Below are 18,430 nucleotides of genomic sequence, written 5' to 3' on the forward strand. Positions count from 1 at the left end.
GCTGCTCTGTCATTGTGGTTTTAATTTGCATTTCTCAAATGATTAATGATATTGATCACCTTTTTGCGTATGTGTTGGTTATTTGGTTATCACTTTCTTGGAGGTGGCTAATCAGATCTTTTGCTGATCTAAAAATAATTAGGTTGTTTGTCATTTTCATACTGACTTGTAGGAGTTCATAATCTATTCTGTATATGAGCTCTTTATCCAAGAGAGGTATCTCTGACCTATTTCTGGTTATAGGCACTTCTGCTTTTTTCTACCCAGCTCCTGCCTACCTCCTCCCAGTCATTCCCGATAGTGATTCTATTTGTAAACATCTCTAGGCTTAAGTTTCCAAATCCTGCTGGAGTCACCAACCATTCTCCAGTACCTCCATCAGTGTCTCAGACTCACACCAGCACACTGCCTGCCCCTGCCCAGATTCTGGGCCAGCCATAGGATACAAAATCACTGTCTCATTGGTCCCTTCACCTCTCACTTATTTCTCAGGAGCAGGAAGATTTCTTGTTCACTGAGGCAGGATGAAAAGGGGAAACGAATTTATTCAAGCAGATACATGATAACGTCACTCTGAATAAAAGATGTCAAACTATACTCTCGCCTGTGGTTACACACAGACAAAGGCACCAAACTTAATCAACAGGTCTTCATATCAGCTGCCTCTTAACGCATGCAGCTCAGTGCTGGGCACTGTGGAAAACCCACAAAGAAGGACTGGACATGGGTCCAGCTGTTAAGAAGCTTACAATCGAGTTGGAGAGAAAAGACGTAATACAGGTTATGTGATATAATAAAATAGTGCATGTTAGATAGTACATAACTCTTCAGAATCAAAGAGTTTTAGAACTGGGCATGCAAGACCATAAGTGCTAATTCAGGCTGGCCCTGGACAGGAGTTTTTAGAGCACTTGCTTGAGATACTCTCTCCTTCCCCTTTTCAGCATGGGTGTGCGGGGAGGGGGTTTCTTGGACAGCTTTTTTGCACATAGGAGACATTCAACACATGTTGGCGGGTTTGATTGAGGCTTCGGTTGAAGAAACAGATAGCTACATGGCTCCCATCAGCCGAACGCCTACCAAGTACCAGGCACGTAGTAAATAACATTTAATTCTTGCCATAATTCTGAGAAGGCAGTATTATTGCTCCTATTTTACAGGTGGGGAAACCGAGGCTCAGGTATGTGGTAAAGAAAAAACATGGCATCTGGTGGAGCCATGATTCAAAGGAGGTCTGACATGCTGGGGTGCTTGTTGCTTGCTGTGAGACACTGCCATTGCTTGTTGCTTGGACAAAGGGAAGGGAACAGTGGGCCTGGCCACTCATGATGTCAGAGATTAAAGCCCAGGCCGTGGGGTACCAGGTCTCTGAGGCAGGGCCCAATAGAAGGGGCAGACCCTTCAAGGCAGGCCTAAGGCTGCCTGACTGGTGGCTTTGGATAGCAAGGCAGGAGCAAGAGGGAAGCAAATTAGATAAGAGAAAGTAACGCAGCCAGGCTGTCAGCCCCCCTCCCTGTAACTTTCCAAATGATAATGCTCGATCCCTCACGTGCCCAGTTTGGCTGGAAGTCCACCTGTCTCGTGAAAGCCCCCTCTCCTCACCTCCACCTTGCCCGCTCAGGAGTGCCCTAGCCACGCCATATAGCGTGGAGCCGTGGGGTGTGGAGCCATGGCTGCTGGGCTGCTGTAGACTGGCAGTGGCATGTGGCACGCGGTCCTCCTTCCTCTCATCTCATTGTTCCGAAACAGGAGTTCAGACGTCAGCCTTTTGAGCTGGAGACTGCCAACACCCATCCCCCAGAGAAGGGGGACAGCCTGGGAGGCCCTGCCTATCTGGACACTGCCCAGACCCAGGAGGAGTCTTCAGGGTCAGGGCCTGGAGGAAGCCTTTGCCAGGGCCCAAGGCCTCATTGCGGAGGACCAGGTCATGGCCCTTCAAACCTGGAGCCATGGTTCTTTCTGCTCAGTGCACAGCTCTGGGAGGGGCAGGCCACTGACCCTCTGTCTCCCTCGTGGGGTAATTTGTTTAGTGGTTGGACCCCAGTGGGCCCTACTGCCAGACCACCCTCCTTGAGCTTGTGGAAGAAGATCAGAGCTCTTTGTCCCTTCTCCCAGGAATCATCCCTCCCCAGCCCTCTGTTTAACTAAAGCCACTGAAAACTGAAAGCCCAGGGTGAGGAGGCTCAATTGACTTCAAGTTTACCCAACCTGTGGAGGCTCCAAAATGACTATCTTTGTAAAGACCTTTGTAGGGTCCCCTTTACAGCAGCATCGTTGTGGAACAGGCATGACTGGAAGCATCAGAAAGAGAAAAGGATGCTCAAGATGGGAATTAAAGATGAAAAAGGAGCACTGTCTGCACAGCAGTGAAGAGGGAGGGAGGGGGAGGCACCGGAGTAGAGTGGGGGCACATGGTGGTGGTGGGCGCTGCAGGAGGAAAAGCTGGCAGAGTTAAGCACGCGACAGAGGCCAGGGGCCCCAGAAGATGCATCCCTTTGGGGATCCACCCCCTCCTTGTCTTCGGTGGCCTTGAGCAGGTCCGATCTGCAAGGGGTAAAAGGATAGAAGATTATCACGTGAAAATTTGCACATGCCTTTCAGTGACAGGGAAACTGCCAGGGGGTGCCTGGCAGAGAGTAAACATCAAAAATGAAGGCCAATTTGCAGCAACATGGATGGACCTAGAGGTGATCATACTAAGTGAAGTAAGTCAGACACAGAAAGAGAAATATCATATGATATCACTTGTATGTGGAATCTAAAATATGATACAAATGAACTTACTTACAAAACAGAAACAGACTCGCAGACATACGAAACAAACTTATGGTTACCAAAGGGGAAGGGGGGAAGGAGAAATTAGGAGTTTAGGATTAGCAGATATACACTACTATATATAAAATAGATAAACAATAAAGTCGTACTGTATAGCACAGGGAGCTGTATTCAGTATGCTGTAATAAACTGTAATGGAAAGGAATATGAAAAAGAATATATATATGCGTGTGTGTATATATATATATATATATAACTGAGTCACTTTGCTCTACACCAGAAACTAATGTAACATTGTAAATCAACTATGCTTCAATTTAAAAAAAAAAAAATGAAGGCCAGAAAACAGAAGAAAAAACCGCCAACCCCACCTCACTCCCCCCAAAAAACCCACAGAGGGAAAAGGAAGATAGTAACGAGACTAGAAAGTCCAGAAAAAGGGAAGTATGAACTGGGTACAAGATGCCTCACCCCTAGGCACAAACCCATGGTTTGAACTTCTGTTTGTGTGGCATGAAGCAGAGCCCACCCAAGATGGCCGTGGGGCAAGACCCGCACATCCCTCCAGGGAGAGAACTGGTCTAGTGGAGGTCTCGTAAGGTGGTGCATCGCAAATGTAAGGAATTCCCCTGCAAATAGGGAATTGAGCCCCAGCTAACTGTATGAAGGGCAGGCATTTAAGTAAAAACTAGTTTCTGCCCAAACCAAAGATTTGTGGACTCAGACACAAAACCTGTTATGTTATCAGATCGCTTTGCTCTTTCAGATTTAAGATTAAAGAGATGCAAACATCTGTCCTGTACATTCATGGCCTGTAGGTAGCAGTAATGTGCTGGTAAATGCTTAACAATCCACTAGGGAAAAAAACCAAAAAAAGTCACTGACGTGTGTTTGCTGATTTCCAATTTCCCTGGTGTAAAGACTCTCTCGTGGCCGAGTTCAAGCTGCCGACCTAACGTCACTGAAGGTGGAGCTGGGTAGCCGGAGCCTACCACAGTGTTAAATAACCATAGTGTTGAGTTTACCTTTTGCACTAAATGCTTTGTGTGCATCATTATATTAATGTTCATAGATGAGAAAAGTGAGGCTCAGAAAAATAGTTAATTTACCCTGGGTTATTAGCTACTAATTGGTGGAAACAGGAGTTTAAAATAAATTAGAATTGGGACTTCCCTGGTGGTGCAGTGGTTAGGAATCCGCCTGCCAGTGCAGGGGACACGGGTTCGAGCCCTGGTTGGAGAACTAAGATCCCACATGCCGCAGAGCAACTTGAGCCCATGCACCACAACTATTGAGCCTGCGCTCTAGAGCCTGCAGGCCACAACTACTGAAGCCCGTGCACCTAGAGCCCGTGCGCCGCAACGAAGAGTGGCCCCCGCTCGCCACAGCTAGAGAAGGCCTGTGTGCAGCAATGAAGACCCAGTGCAGCCAAAAATAAATAAATAAATAATATTAATAATTAATTAATTAATTAATTAGAATTGGTCTGCCCTAGATCAGTAGTTCTCAAGATTTTCCTCAGGAACTTTTATCCTCTAAGGTATAATTGCGGACGTCAAAGAACTTTTTGTTTTTGTGGATGACTAATATTTACTGCAGTAGAAATTAAAACTGACAAATTTTTAAAATTCAGTAATTCACTCAAAATAACTAATAAAAATGATACATATTATCAAAAATAATGCTTTCATAAAACAATTATATTTTCCAAAACGAAAACATTTTAGGGAGAAAAGTGGCTAAATCCCCACAGCTGCTTCTGCATCGTGTCTGCTGTGATGTGTTGCTTTGGTTGAAATCTATGAAGAAAAACCAGCCTCACATAGATACATAGTTGGAAAAAGGAAGACTCTTGGGACTCCTTGAATGGGTTTTGGAAATCCCCAGGAATCCTTGCCCCACATTTTGAGAATTGCTAGGCAGATAATAGTTGCACTTGGTACAAAAACCAAATGATACAAAATAACATACAGTGAAAAGTAAGACTGCCTCTTTCCCAGGCATCCAGTTCTCTCACCAGATACCACAGATATTAGCCTTTCACTGTACCTCCTTCCAGAGACATGGCACCTTCACAGCCAGCGCCTCCCCAGTTCCCCCGCCCGCGGCATCCTGCACGAGGCACACTGCCTTTGCCTGTTCACTCCAGCCTGAGGCTGTTTTGTACCAACACAGAAGGTTGCCCAATATTCCCTGGGATCTTAACCAGTCCCCACAACACAGGGAACATTCTTGTAACCTGTATCTTCCACTACATGTGCAAATGTTTGAATGATAATTCCTCGAAGTAGAATTGGAACCGAAGCTGCACACATTTGGAGTTCTGATAGGGCCAAACGGCCCTCCGTGGAGGGGGGCCGATTCCACTCCCACCGTCATCGGGTAGGCAGGACTTCCTCCGCAGCCTCACCAACTCAGCATGGGAGCCACATGTGAGGTCGGGGGTCTGCCTCCAGGACCCAGGCATCCCCACTAAACTTCAGGGTGGGTCTCAGAGGCCACCATCTATCTGGGCAGCCCAGTGAGTGAGCGCCCTCTGTCCAGTAACCGATCAACCAGTGTATGCTGAATACATACATTCCGAAAGGTGCTGGGGTGTGCCAGGTTGTTTGTTCACCCATCTCCTACTGAAACAGTGTAGAAGCCCCTGTGTCCTTGCCTTTTGAAGCAAAATGCTGACTCGAGCATTTGGCACCAGCAAAAAAACGATTTTTTCTGATGTTTAAAGGTCGTGTTCTTGTAAGAATTAGAATTGTTAGTCATTTTAGATGATTAATGAGTATGTTTTAATTTGAAAACCGTTATGTAATTCAGTTTGTTTCTTTTATTGGATAAATTTAAACATATTTCAAAGGGATGGATTAATGCAGACTTTTTCAAGGATAATGGTTTTTCTGTCAGCAGTAGTGTTAGGCTAATCTCACCATACAGAACATATATACTTGAATAAATTGTCCCTAATATTAGTTCTACAGATTCTTAAATTAAGATCTCTTTCTACTGTAATAGCACTATGCCTGGGGTTTTTGAAAGTTGAGTTAGATTTATCCAAACTAATAATAGTAATATTGAATAGATGGCTACAGTATAAAAGTACTATTTTAAGTGCTTTACAAATATTAATGCATTAATGCCAACCAGAGCCTGATGAGTTAGGTAAGTATTATTATCCCCGTTTTACAATTGAGGAAAGCGAGCCACAGAGAGTTTAAGAAACTGTCCCAAGATCACAGAGCTGGTAGAGAATGGGGCTGAGATGCAAAACTAGGCAGCCTGACTCAACAGCATGGAGTCCGGACCATGTTTCCATGCTGCTCCCAGAAGAACTCCATCACTGCAGATCACTGTGGCAAGGACCTCATTTCTCTGAGATTTCCTGTCTTCTTTTGTAAAATGACAAGGTCTGCTTTCCAGATCAGTAGGGTTCCTGACAGATCTGAATTTATAGAATCTTTAAAATCCTGGGACGTCTGCATAAAAATGACAGGTTGACCACACATACTTGATTTATACTCTCCACTAAAATGACAGTAATATATTTTATATACACTATATATAACATGACACATTGAACAGGAGATGAGATAATAGTGCCAGGGTTAATGGACCTAATGGCACAGGGTGAGTAGGACCCAAATGCCTGCAGGAATGACACAGAGAGCGAGTTAAGCAGGGTCTTGAGAGACTCAGGACTCCAGAGGTGTCAGTGCAGCAGACAGTGAGCTGATGTCTGTACAGACCATTTGGACTTCCTGGTTCCCCTACACCACCTCTGTAGTTTGAAGTCAGGTGACTACTCTCTTCCCGTTCCAACCCACCCTCATCTGCCTCTTCTGATGTTGCAGAAAATTGAAGACTAAATTTTCAAAAACAATGAACCAAAAGGTGTCAAAAGTGTGGACATCAAGTAAATCAGAGGCCTGGAGGAATTCAGCTAAAATTTCTATATAAGATTTCGGGACCATCAACCCCTTCCTTGGCAGTCAGCCGTATTACCACTCCCACCCCCATCAATGAGACAGTGAGGTTTGAGCGTGAGTGTTCTTTGGACAAACTGAATGGTTCTAAAGAAAAGACCTCTACCTATTGCGTTTGGGAGTCCCCCTCCGAAAAGGACAGAGGAACCCTCTGGTAAATATGTCATCACTCTCTGCCCCCAGTGGACACATAACTCTTTACAATTGACTTTTTTTGTGTCTCACTTTTAAATACGAAAAGACAAACAAGGAAAACAGTCTCTAACATGAAAGAGAAAGACTACACAACACAAAACAAAATAAAAGCAAAAAACATACAAAGGGAACTCCAAGAAAATAGAGATAAATCAGGGAATAGAAGAAAACTTAAAGATATTATGTTTAATAATATTGAACATAAGTCAGAAATAAGATATTGTATCTCTAAAGCAAGAACAAGACTTTGTAACAGAAAAAGAGAAGACAAATAAGAGGGGAAGAAAAGTTCTTGGAAGTCAAAAATACTTGCACAGGAGCAGATGCTCTTGCTTGCCTGCCCAAAAACCATTCCTACCCCGACCATAACTTCTCTGCCTCCCATTACAGAGGCTGCTGGTGCCGGCAACTTGCTTTCCTGGCCTTCCTTGCACTAAGAAATGGGCATTTGGGGATTTCCCTGGTGGTGCAGTGGTTAGGAATCCACCTGCCAATGCAGGGGACATGGGTTCGAGCCCTGGTCTGGGAAGATCACACATGCTGCGTAGCAGCTAAGCCCGTGCGCCACAACTACTGAGCCTGCGCTCTAGAGCCTGTGAGCCACAACTACTGAAGGCTGTGCGCCTAGAGCCCATGCTCCACAACAAGAGAAGCCACCGCAATGAGAGGCCTGTGCACCACAACGAAGTGTAGCCCCCGCTGTCCGCAACTAGAGAAAGCCCGCGTGTAGCAACAAAGACCCAACGCAGCCAAAAATAAATTAGTTAATTTAAGGTCTTAATTAGTTTAGGTGGAGGAGACAGCTTTGTCAGGAAGTAGGAGATGATGCTGTTGGGGGTTCTCTGAGCACAAAATTGCCATAGGCTAGTCATTCAGCAAATCATTGTATTATGGGTCAAGCCCTGTTCTAGGTACTAGGGAGACAGGCATGAACAAAACAAATTCCTTGCCATTCTGCAGCTTATGTTCTAGGTAAAACAGGGACTTTAAAACGAAAACAAGAAAATACGAAATGTATCAAATAATGAGAAGTACCGTAGGGAAAAATAAAGCTGGGTCAGAGAGATAGGGTGGGTTAAAGAGGGTCAAGGGAGGAGTGGTCAGGGAAAATGGATTCTAAGTGGGGGTCCTTTGAAGCAGAGACTAGAAGGAAACCAGAGGGCAAACCATACGGATAAGGGAAGTAAGCTCCAGGCAGAGGAACAGCAAGTGTAATAACTCTTCGGTGAGAATGTGCTTGGCACCTTTGAAGAAAAGCAAAGGAGGCCAGAGGAGAGTAAAAGAGGGGAGATTAAGTCAAAGAAGTAACAGACGGAGAATCTGGCAGGCCATTGTGTGGACTTTGCCTTTTGCTTTGAACAAGCAAGAAGACTTGTTGGGTTTTGAGCAGAGTGACACGATCTTACTTATATTTTAAAAGGTAAGTCTGTCTGTTATATTGAGAATAGAATGAATGCGATAAAGGTTGAAGCAGGGAGACATTTGGAAGGCCATTGAGTAATTTGAGAGATGATAATAGCTTGAACCAGGCTGGTTACAGAAAACATGGTGAGATGTGTTTGGGTTCTGTATATGTCTTAGAGTAAAGCCAAAACCATCAGCCAAATTTGCTGCTGATGGATTTGACGTTGTGTTTCAAGAGTGACTCCCAGGTTTTGGGCCTGAGCAACAGTAAGAACTGAGCTGCCATTTGTCTAAAATGAGGAAGAGTATGAAAAGAGGAGGTTTGGAAAGGAAACCAGTAGTCTGATTTCAAGCTGTTTTTCCTCTTGAACATGCGAAATGAGCAGCAGCTGGATATACCAGTCTGGAGTTCAGAGAAAAGGTTGAGGATGAAGAGGTCAGTGTATAGAAGGGATTAAAAGCCATGACAAAGGATGAGGTCACCCAGGGAGTAGGTGGAGAACAGATTCAAGGACTGAGCCCCAGGGCATCCCAATATTTAGAAATTAGGAGGACAAGAAGAAACTAGCACAGGAGTCGAAGGAGAAGCAGCCAGGGAATCATGTCTTGGAAGCCAAGTGAAGGTGGGGCTGATCAAAAATGCAGCTGATTGAACAAGTAAGAAGATTGAAAATTGAACACCAGATTTAGCAAGAATGGAACTTGTCAGTGAGCTTGACAAGAGCCCAAGTGTCTTTAGGAACAAAGAGAGAAGGACAGGTTCAGCAAATGATGCTGTCAGCAATAGCAGCTAACCTAGACAACCAGTCATAGAAAGTGGGGTGCAACATTGAAAATGCTTCCTTGTCTAAGAGGCGTGTGCAATTCTAACATTGCCTTTGGGGAAATAGAAGCCAAATGTTGCACAGGGTCATTAAGAGGAAAATAAGAAGCTCTGGTTTTACCATTTAAGTTGAGTAGTAATTCTCTCTGAAGCTCTTATTTACTTGGAAACGTGGCTAAGGAAGCTAGAAAACCCATTTTCCTGTCCAAATGTCAGAGGTCTTTGAGAAGGCAGGCATAATAAAAAAAAATATGGAAGCCATAAGCACAAACTTTAGAATACAGATGCATCTGATGCAAATTCCAATATCACATACTAATTTTTGGTACCGAGTTACTAAACCTTTCTGAATCTGAGTGTTCTCGTCTATAAAATAAGGCTGTTCATGCCGATCTCATGAGAGGATTTTATGAGCAATAAATTGGATGACCTAGAGAGACCTCTAGTACAGATTCATGCAAATTGATGATCAGTAAATAACTATGCATTATTATTATCATCGTAATTATTATTATTATTGTTATTGTTATATTAGGTCTGAGATAGAGGCCCCTTGCTTTGATGTGGAAAAAATGAAGCATTTGTTGACATGAACCTACTTGGAGAAGGAGTTGGCTGTGCCTGCAGTTTCAATAAAATTCTTTGAAAGGCATTTCTCATGGCCCAGACCTTATAAGAAGCAGAGCAGGGCTCAAGGCCATATTTTCTTGATATATTCCGAAACAAATTTCTCTGACTTCTCTTAAGCTCTGCTCTTTAAACCAGATCATAGCATGTGTTGTTGAGGTTAAGAAAATACCCCATCCCTGGGATGCTGAGGGCAGAAACCTTGAGCAGGAGAGAACACCTTGCTGCCTAAGGATGTTGCCAGGCCAAGAAGTACATCTTCGTGAGGCACTCAGTGGCCATAAACTCACCTTCATTCTATGCTTTCCTCTCACCCTTACGTATTTTTACTTTAGAACACTGTGTACACATGGGTGTTGGTTCTATTCTCACTGGTTCACAATATAGAATGCAGATAGCAAATGCCTAAGAAATAATTTTGTGAAAGAACATTATGACTTTCTTTTTATTTTCACAGTAACTCAGACCAAACTGGAATCGCTATAGCAGAAAGTGTCACATTCCTCACACTTGAGTAAAATATTTAGAAATTTAGCAAATGGGTTCTATGTCCTAAAACAATGTTTACTTGTAGCTATTATTGACTTCATTTTTTAATTTAAATACGTAATTTTGAGTCCTGGCTCTACGATTTGTTTTTTCTAACTGACTTGACTCTGCAGCTTTACAGTATTGAAACACTTGAGCCAAGAGGTTCACAGGGTAGTGTTGGTTTTGGATTTTGTTTTTGTATTACAGTTTGTGGTCATTTAATTTATCAACAAAGAAATTCAAACAAATGGATATTCCCAGAAGTCAAGTAATTTCCCCAGAGGGAAAATAAAATGCCATTAGTTCCTAAAGTTTAAAATCTCCTAACTCTCTTTAATAATAACGATGGAAATCCTATTTCTTCACATGTGACTCAAAGAAAGATTTGTTTGTACATCCTGAATGCGCAGCTGCTTTGTATGTTTCCTGACCTTCACTTACATGCGTTCTAGTCCCTATATGAGAGGTAAATAGATTCTAAAAATCGATTTAAAATGATTGCCTGAGTGACCTTTACCCTTATTAGCATCTGACTGTAATCTAAATGAAAGTACATTCTAATAGGGGCATTAGAAATCATTCAGGCTAACTCAAAAGGGTCATTTCTGGCAGAAATGACACATTTATTATAATTAAAAATTAAGGGATATAATTAATTATAATTAAAAATTATGCTTAATAATTAAAATTAATTAAGCATCTCATAAACCTAACATACACATGAAGTTGCTTAATGGGTCAAGCTTAAAGGAACGGTGATATTGCTTGATGTCATTGCCTGACAGCATTACACTCCCCTCTCTTTGCTAACCTAACTTTGAACTAACAAGAGGAAGCCAATTACAAGGTTATCCCTTTTTCAGCATAGAGTTCCTCTACTGGGTGACTCTGCCTTTGAAGCTGGGCAGCCCTAGGAAAGAGAGTGTTGTCTCCATAAAGTGGCTGAAATTTCAACGGCAAATGGTATTAGAATCATTTGAGAGGCCATACTTGAAATCCTTCGTATTTGATTTAGTGAAAAATTTTTATTATACTGTGTTGTCAAGCCTAATTTTAAAAAATGTGAATGGGAAATATTTTCTGAAATGAAAATGTAAACATTTTTTCTGTTTTTATAACTGGTTTTTGACTTAGTAAAGGGAAGATTTTAGAGAGTTTTGAGTGGAAAAAGTGACAGGATCTGACTTTTGGCTTAAAAGGATCACTCAGGATGCTATGTTTAGAATAGAATCAAGGGGCAAGGGGGACCAGTTAAGAGGTTACTGCAGTAATCCTAGTGAGAGACGGTGGAGCAGAGTGGAAGCGGTGGAGGTGGTGAGAAGTGTCAGATTCTGGATACATGTTAAGATAGAGCCAGGAGGATTGGATTGTGACAGGAAGGAGAATGAGAGGTGTCAAGGCTGACCCTAAGGTTTGGTGCTTAGGCACCAACTGGAGGAAAATATCTGCAAAACACGTATCTGATAAAGGTCTTGTATGCAAACATATAAAGAATTCCTACAACTCATTAATAGGAGGACACATAACCCAATTTTTAAAAATAGCAAAAAAAAAAAAATAGTAAAAGATTTGAATAAGCTGTCCACCAAAAAAGATATACAGGTAGCAAATGAGAATACAGGAAGATTCTCAGCATCATTAGCCGTCAGAGAAATGCACCTCAAAACCACAATGAGATACCACTTCACACTCACTAGGATACCTATAATCAGAGTCAGAAGATGATGTCAAGAAATTGGAACCCTCATACACTGCGGGTGGGAATGTAAAATGGCATAACCACTTTTAAAAACTCTTCAGTAGTTTCTTATAAAGTTAAATATACACTTGCCATATGATACAGCAGTTGCTCCTAAGAACTTATCCAAGTGAAATTGAAACATGTTGTATACAAAGACTTGTATACAAATATTCATAGCAACTTTATTTATAATAACTCAAACTAGAAATAACTCAAGTGCCCGTGAACCAGAGAAGGGATAAACTGTGATACATCCATGAATAGAATACTACTCAGCAGTAAAAAAAATATGAACTATATGCAAAGAATAATACATACAACAAGTTGGATGCATCTCAAATGCAGTATGCTAAGTAAAAGAACCAGACTAGAAAAGCTACATACTGTTATGATTCCATTTCAGTGAAATTCTAAAGAAAAAAAAACCCAAACTATTACAACAGCAAGCAGAACAATGTTTTCCAAAGGCTGCAGGTAGAAGGGAGGGAAACAGAAGGGGCACAGGGAGCTTTTGGGGTGATAGACGTATTCTATATCATGATTGTGGTGATGGGGACATAGCTGTATAGCTCTGTGAACATCTATTAAATAAGTACATGAGGGTCTTCCCAGGTGATGCAGTGGTTAAGAATCCACCTGCCAATGCAGGGGACATGGGTTCGCGCCCTGGTCTGGGGAGATCCCACATGCCACGGAGCAACTAAGCCCGTGCGCCACAACTACTGAGCCTGCGCTCTAGAGCCCGTGAGCCACAACTACTGAGCCCAAGTACCACAACTACTGAAGCCCGCATGCCTAGAGCCCATGTTCCGCAACAAGAGAAGCCACTGCAATGAGAAGCCCGTGCACCACAACGAAGAGTAACCCCCACTCACTGCAACTAGAGAAAGCCTGCGCACAGCAACGAAGACCCAACGCAGCCAAAAGTAAATAAATAAATAAAATTTAACAAAATGGTCAGTCAGCAAGCATTGTTACAGGCACACGTGGGGACAGCACACTTAGCACAGGATCCTGTATGCACATCCACTCATCCACTTGCCAGTGTGAGGCATTTCTGTTTCCTAGTGCACAGCACCCTCCTCTGAGCCTGCCTCCTTGGCACCTGTTGATGGACACGGAGGCAGTTTTCAGTTTGGGGCTGTTAAAGATACAGCTGCTATGAACATCTGTAACAGGTCTTTGTATAAACATAAGCTTTTTTTTCTCTTGGGTAAATACCTAGCGGTGAATGCCTGGACTTTATAGTAGATGCATATTTAACTTTCTTAAAAACTGCTCAACTATTTCCCAACGTGGCTGTACCATTTTATATCCCCATCAGCAGTGTGTGAGAGTTCCAGTTGCTCTACATCCTCACTAACATTTGGTATGGTTTTTAATTTTAGCCATTCAAAGGAATAGAGGTATCTCATTGCATTTTAATTTGTATTTCTTTAATGAATACTGATGTTATATGTTTCTCTTTTCTTTTTCTTTTAACCAGTTTGTTTCTTAATATATGAAGTTGGTGTCTGAAGGCAGCATATATCCAAATATCTTCATACTAACTTTGCAACTTTTCTGTAAGTCTGAAATTATTCTAAAATTAAAAGTTTATGTTTTAAAAAAGACTTAAATAATAAGAGAAAAAATACTTTATATTTACTCATGTAGTTACCATTTCCGCTGCTATTCATTTCTTTGTGCAGATCCACATTCCCTTCTCATATCATTTTCTTCCTGTATGAAGTTCTTCCTTTAATGTTTTTTTGTAGTACAGCTCTGCTGGTGATGAATTATTTCAGCTTTTGTTTGTCTGAAGCCATCTTTATTTCACCCTGAGTTTTTGAATGATAATTTTTGGGGGTATAGAATTCTAGGTTGGCAGTCTTTTTTCAGTACTTTAAATGTGTTCTATTATTTCCTCACTTGATTTGTTTCTAATCAGGAATATATCATCATTATTTTTATGCTCTTTGCTTTCTTCATGTTACTTGTACTTGGATTTCATGGAGTTTCTTAGATCTGTGGATTTATACTTTTCATCAAACATGGAAGTTTTTCAGCCATTATTTCTTCTAATTGCTTCTTCCCCCACTCCTCATTTTCAGGGACTCTAATTATGTGTCTATTAGGCCATGTCTTAAAATTGTCCCACAGCTCATTGATGATTTTTTTTTAATTCTTTTTTCTCTGTTCCATTTTGGATACTCTCTACTGCTGTCATCAATTTCACTAATCATTTCTCCTGCAATGTCCCGTCTGCCATTAATCCTATTCAGTTGTATGACTTCTCCATTGCTGCATGACAAATTACTACAGATTTAACAGATTAGAACAACATACAGGCATACCTCATTTTACTGTGTTTCACTTTATTTACTTTTGCAAATAGTGCATTTTTTACAAATTGAAGTTTGTGGCAAGCCTGTGTCAAGCAAGTCTGTTGCCGCCATTTTTCCAACAGCATTTGCTCCCTTTGTGTCTCTGTGTCATATTTTGGTAAGTCTTACAATATTTCAAACCTTTTCATATTATTATACTTGTTATGATGATCTGTGATCAGTGATCTTTGATGTTACTGTTGTAATTGTTTTGAAGTGCCATGAACCACAACCATGTAAGATGGCAAACTTAATCAATTGTTGAAATGACAACAAAGGATTTAGAATAGTCCATAAAGCTAGTTGGTAAAGCAGCAACAGGGTTTGAGAGGATTGTCTCCAGTTTTGAAAGAAGTTCTACTGTGGGTAAAATGCTGTCAATCAGCATTGCGCGCTCCAGAGAAATTGTTCTTGAAAGGAAGAGTCTATTGATGCAGCAGACTTCAGTGCTGTCTTATTTTAAGAAGTTGCCACAGCCTCCCCAACCTTCAAGCGCCACTCGCTGATCAGTCAGTTGCCATCAGTGCGGCAATAGACCCTCCAGCAGCAAAAAGATTACAACTCACTGAAGGCTTAGATGATGGCTAACATTTTTTCTCTCTCTCTCTTTTTTTTTTTTATGGGGGTAGAGTTGTTTTACAGTGTTGTGTTAGTTTCTACTGTACAGCGAAGTAGAGCTCCCTGTGCTATAGAGCAGGTTCTCATTCGTTATCTATTTTACACATATTAGTTAGTGTATATATGTCAATCCCAATCTCCCAATTCATCCCACCCCCTCCCATCCCCCGTTGGTGTCCATACGTTTGTTCTCTCTGTCTGTGTCTCTATTTCTGCCTTGCAAACAGGTTCATCTGTACCATTTTTCTAGAATCCACATATATGCATTAATATACAATATTTGTTTTTCTCTTTCTGACTTACTTCACTCTGTATGACAGTCTCTAGTTCCATCCTCATCTCTACAAATGACCCAACTGCATTCCTTTTAATGGCTGAGTAATATTCCATTGTATATATGTACCACATCTTCTTTATCCATTCGTCTGTCGATGGGCATTCAGGTTGCTTCCATGACCTGGCTATTGTAAATAGTGCTGCAATGAACATTGGGGTGCATGTGTCTTTTTGAATTATGTTTTTCTTAGGGTATATGCCCAGTAGTGGGATTGCTGGGTCATATGGTAATTCTATTTTTAGTTTTTTAAGGAACCTCCATACTGTTCTCCATAGTGGCTGTATCAATTTACATTCCCACCAACAGTGCAAGAGGGTTCCCTTTTCTCCACACCCTCTCCAGCATTTATTGTTTGTAGATTTTTTGATGATGGCCATTCTGACCGGTGTGAGGTGATACCTCATTGTAGTTTTGATTTGCATTTCTCTAATAATTAGTGATATTGAGCATTTTTTCATGTGGATGGCTAACATTTTTTAGCAACAAAGTATTTTTAAATTAAGGTATGTACATAGTTTTTTTTTAACATCTTTATTAGAGTATAATTGCTTTACAATGGTGTGTTAGTTTCTGCTATATAACAAAGTGAATCAGCTATACGTATACTTATATCCCCATATCCCCTCCCTCTTGTGTCTCCCTCTCACCCTCCCTATCCCACCCCTCTAGGTGGTCACAAAGCACCAAGCTGATCTCCCTGTGCTATGCAGCTGCTTCCCACTAGATATCTATTGTACATTTGGTAGTGTATATATGTCCATGCCACTCTCTCACTTCGTCCCAGCTTACCCTTCCCCCTCCCCGTGTCCTCAAGTCCATTCTCTACGTCTGCATCTTTATACCTGTCCTGCCCCTAGGTTCTTCAGAACCTTTTTTTTTTTTAGATCCCATATATATGTGTTAGCATACGGTATTTGTTTTTCTCTTTCTGACTTACTTCACTCTGTATGACAATCTCTAGGTCCATAACATCACAAGGAATTAGAGAAATGCAAATTAAAACCAAAATGAGATACTGCACACCTACTAGAAGTATCAAAAAGACTGACAATACCCAATGTTGGCAAAGATATGGAGCCACTGGAACCCTCGAACATTGCTAGTGGGAACATAAAATAGTACAGACACTTTAGAAAATATTTTGGCAGTTTCATAAAAAGTAAATCATGCACTTACCACACAACCCAGTAATTCCACTCCTAGATATCTACCCAAGAGAAGTGAAACATAGATCCATATGAAGTCTTGCATGGAAATTTTCATAGTAGTATTATTCATAATAGCCAGAAATGGAAATAATCAAAATGTTCATCAACTAGTGAATAAATAATCAAGATTTGGTGTATTCATACAATGGGATACTATTGAGCGATAAAAAGGAACAAAATGCTGCCACCTGCTACAACATGGATGAATCTCAAATACATTTTACTGCTCCCTTCCTCTCCCCCTCTCCCTCCCTCCCTCTGCATTTGCACAAAGAAGAGGTCATATGAGCACACAGCAAGACAGTGGCCACCTACAAACCAGGAAGAGGCATCTCACCAAAAATCCACCATGCTGGCACCCTGCTCTGGGACTTTCAGCCTCCAGAACTGTGAGAAAATACAGGTCTGTTGTTTAAAAACAAAAAAAAGTTTTGCTGTGTGAAAAAAGTTGGACATAAACAAAAATAATAATAATAATAATAAAAATCATTGCCTTAAAATTTTTTGTAATTAAAAAGCAAGGTGTGTTAGGAAATAGTTTCACGAATTCCATATGTTAAAGACATCATGACTTTTACAGCAAATGAATTTGGCATAGCCAGAGGAAGATTATATAAATGCCGAATAAATACCTGAAATTTCCAAAACCCAAATGTCATTTTCTATGTAGCTTTAACCTTTGGCATTGCCGGTCAGTAAATACAAAACTGGATCCATTTATGAGTATGCCCAAAGTACATTGAATTGGGGTTGAACGTTTCCCATCTGCCCAATCAAGAATGTATTCTTCAGTTATTCCTGAGCATCCCCAAATGGGTCCTCACGTGTGTCCACAAACCAGTTTGTCAGCGGTGGTTACCACAGCACATCTGCCACCTCCTCAGCCAACCCCCACTCAGTCTCTGCCTGAGAAACCTCATTCTAGCATCATTAATGAAGCCTTTGCTAATGGGCTTTATTGTGAGAGTGCCAGCCCTCTCGGTCCCAGAGCCGGGCCAGCTTTCTCACAGAGGCAGGGACCCCAGACCATTCTGAGCCTACCGTGCTTCAGATGTATCACCGCTGCAAGAATCTTACAGTCTGGAATGAAAGCAGTTCAATCCTCCAACATCCAGGCTCATATGCAATCCAGGGAGCCAGACAGGGAACAGAGACCACATCACCCTCTAGCCTCCTCTTCTCTCTTCCCCACCACTTCTGAGTCAATCAGACTTCATCTCTGTCCCCCCTTACAAAACAAAGGCCCTTGTGCTCATCAGCCAATGACAGCAAACATTTGATGGGGCAGAGGGAGAGAAGAGTAGGTATTTCGTGCATTAGCAATATCTGGATGCGAAAACCACACAGCCCAAGTGCCGTGTTCCATAGTTGCTGGAGCACCACGTCATGGACATTGGGGTCGTCGGGTCTGGAGCCTCAGTTGAATGTCTCATTGGGTTGTTGTTGGATCATCCGGCAAAAGCTAAGAGCAAAAGCCACCCTCCTGGGGTGATTTGGCATTCTCCTTGGCAATCTAGAATAAGGTATCCTCCCAGAGCCCCTACATTCCCCGTCTTTAGAGAAGGCACGACATCTCTTGCGTCAGACACAGCTGTGGACTTTTTCCTTCTCCTACTCCTCCTCCAGGCTTCTGCCAACAGATTGGTACAGTGGAGTCTTATTTCCTTTGGTGTCCTGGACCTTCCTTTCCACTGTGATTATAAAAACATTTATTAGAGAATAATTTATTCCTCAGGCGCATTAATGGAGTCCAAATTCTGTTTGTTTTATATGGACAGACAGATGTGCAGTGTTTTGTGCTACTTTTAGGTGAGCAATGCTGTTTACA

The 18,430-nt window shown here is 41.7% G+C and overlaps 1 protein-coding gene across 1 annotated transcript in view; it reads right to left on the minus strand.

Annotated features, from left to right (window-relative positions):
- Positions 1-15,801, minus strand: part of CCR3 (C-C motif chemokine receptor 3) — a 46,328-nt gene extending 30,527 nt beyond the window's left edge. The window contains exon 1 of the mRNA XM_082347421.1: positions 13,734-15,801. Within this exon, the coding sequence (XP_082203547.1) occupies positions 13,734-13,752 (19 nt within the window). The 5' untranslated portion in view covers positions 13,753-15,801. The remainder of the gene's footprint in view (positions 1-13,733) is intronic.
- Between the last annotated feature and the right edge of the window lie 2,629 nt (positions 15,802-18,430).

This window comes from Balaenoptera borealis (assembly GCF_965194805.1).
Source record: "Balaenoptera borealis genome assembly, chromosome: 12".
Taxonomy (NCBI): Eukaryota; Metazoa; Chordata; class Mammalia; order Artiodactyla; family Balaenopteridae; genus Balaenoptera; species Balaenoptera borealis.